The 2,086-nt window shown below is 41.8% G+C and overlaps 1 protein-coding gene across 3 annotated transcripts in view; it reads right to left on the minus strand.

Annotated features, from left to right (window-relative positions):
- LOC116672101 (clusterin-like protein 1) overlaps positions 1-2,086 on the minus strand; it is a 5,222-nt gene that overhangs the window by 985 nt on the left and 2,151 nt on the right. For all 3 annotated transcript variants that reach the window (XM_032503725.1, XM_032503727.1, XM_032503726.1), the window contains 3 exons: positions 1,216-1,672; positions 1,001-1,129; positions 278-492 (listed from right to left, as the gene is read on the minus strand). In XM_032503725.1, the coding sequence (XP_032359616.1) occupies positions 278-492; positions 1,001-1,129; positions 1,216-1,672 (801 nt within the window). The remainder of the gene's footprint in view (positions 1-277; positions 493-1,000; positions 1,130-1,215; positions 1,673-2,086) is intronic.

Here is a 2,086-nt window from a genome sequence, read left to right on the forward strand (position 1 = left end):
GGTGATAATGGGCAATGTAGATATTGCATTAAAGATCAGCCACCCACTCAGCCCAGCTGGTATTATGTCTATAATGGAGTGGAATAGAAATTTGTAAGTGACCCCATACTTTTGACCGGTAGTGTAAGTCTTTAGGACATAGTTAAAATAACATGTGGCCGGTAGAATTAACCGTAAAATAAGTAATAAAAATGCATTTGGCACTTAACCCTTGTAACGTCCCAATTTAACTCCTACAAGATAAAGTTTGACAAACCCAGCATTGCTCCAAACATACTGTGATCACACTGAAGATGTTGTGTGGGCCCGCTGTGCTGTTGGACAGCTGGCTGACCCAGCCGTACTTGTCGTCCATGTTTCTGTACCATCTCTGTGTGTCCGCTGTGTGTCTCTGGACCAGCTGCAGCCTGTCGTTGTACTGCAGACGAGAGGCGTTGAGCAGCATGTGCATCTCTTCCATCTCGGTGTGTAACTGCTGGACGCCGGGACACTCTGTAAGTACAAATGATCACATGTACTGAAGCGTGCCATGTCAGTATAGACCTTTATTTTCTCAACCTCTTCATCAATCAACAATTTTGACAATCAATTAAATGTAAAGGTTTTTTTCTATCAGTGTTAAATTACATATAAAACAAGAAACCTAAAAAAACCAAATGATTAATCTAGGTGGCAGTCAGCCAAAAATAACTGATAACGGAAATCCTCAAAATATACTGTCATGGTGAATGTTTTCACTCGTGATGCCTATTATACCCTGTCAGTTGACTGACTAGTTTGCAAAATTAGTACTTCAGTGTGAAAACTGCAATGTATGAAATAGCATTTTTAATTGTCCCTCTAGGTAAAAAGCTTATTATTTGTGACAGAATTTATATTTAAGATACAGATTGGAACATTTTTCACAACTACTATATTTATGCATGTTATGTGACTGATAAACACATTTGGAACCAATAATGGTCACTCAAAAAACCCTGTTTTTGTGCCAGTTATTTACCTTTTAACAGATAAACTTCACATGCCTCACACAAACTTTGGAGCTGCCAGCAATCTGATGCTTGTCTGCGGAGTGATCTGCACAGATATCTGCTCTGGGGCAGTCCCAATGCAGAAAGGGATCCTAAATCTGTGTAAATAAACATACAATAACAGCCGTGATTATCATTATCTAATATCTAATACAAATGTAGTTCTACAAATGACATCAGGTACCTGTGCTTGATTGCTGAATATACTCCTCTGCTTGTTGCATCTCTTCAATCACATCAGCCATCGTGGAGCTGAATTCTTCCAGCACGTTCCTCCCAAAGTCAGACACCGAAGCGAGGATGTGATCCAGACCCACCGTCCTGAAGAAGCCAGCACTGAGGTCGCCCTGCATGGCCGACAGCGGGCTGGGTCGGGCCTCTGTGGTGAAGGCTGCCAGGAAGGAATTCCCCAACACCTGTTGCATCCTTTTGACCAGCATGATGCTCTGGTTGTACAGGTGGCTGATGTTAGACAGCAGATGGCTGAAGGATGCATCTGCCTGCAGAAGCTCCAGATCTGCTCCACTTTCTGTGACCTGGTTCTCAGGTGAGTTGGTGCCATCCCCATTCTCCTCGATCTGATTGTAAACATGATCGATGGCTTCTACTTGGGTGGCCATTTTCTTGAAAAACTCCTCCACCTGCAGAGAGGTGATTGGCTGAGAACCATGATGTTTGGAGCCTGTTACAGATCAGTCTTAACTATTAGCATTTTGGAGGTTTGAGACAGTCCTAATAGTAGGGGTGGGAATCTCTTGGCACCTCACAATCCAGATTCAGAAGCCAACGTTACGATCCTAAACCGAGTATTGATGTATCTTGATGCAATTATTTCATGTACATTTCCATGCGTGATTTTTTTAAATATACATATAAATCTGAGTATGCTACTCAGTTTGCAAATCACTTCCTAGACAAAGCAGCTAGACAAAGCTTAGATTTTCACATATATTTGTCACACACAACATGAATGTCAAAATGTTTTGTCTAGTCTACTGGGGTAGTCATTCCAGGATTAAGCCTTAAACATGCTTGTGAAAGTCACCTTCTCTCAC

Source organism: Etheostoma spectabile, chromosome 22 (genome assembly GCF_008692095.1).
Source record: "Etheostoma spectabile isolate EspeVRDwgs_2016 chromosome 22, UIUC_Espe_1.0, whole genome shotgun sequence".
NCBI classification, from domain to species: domain Eukaryota; kingdom Metazoa; phylum Chordata; class Actinopteri; order Perciformes; family Percidae; genus Etheostoma; species Etheostoma spectabile.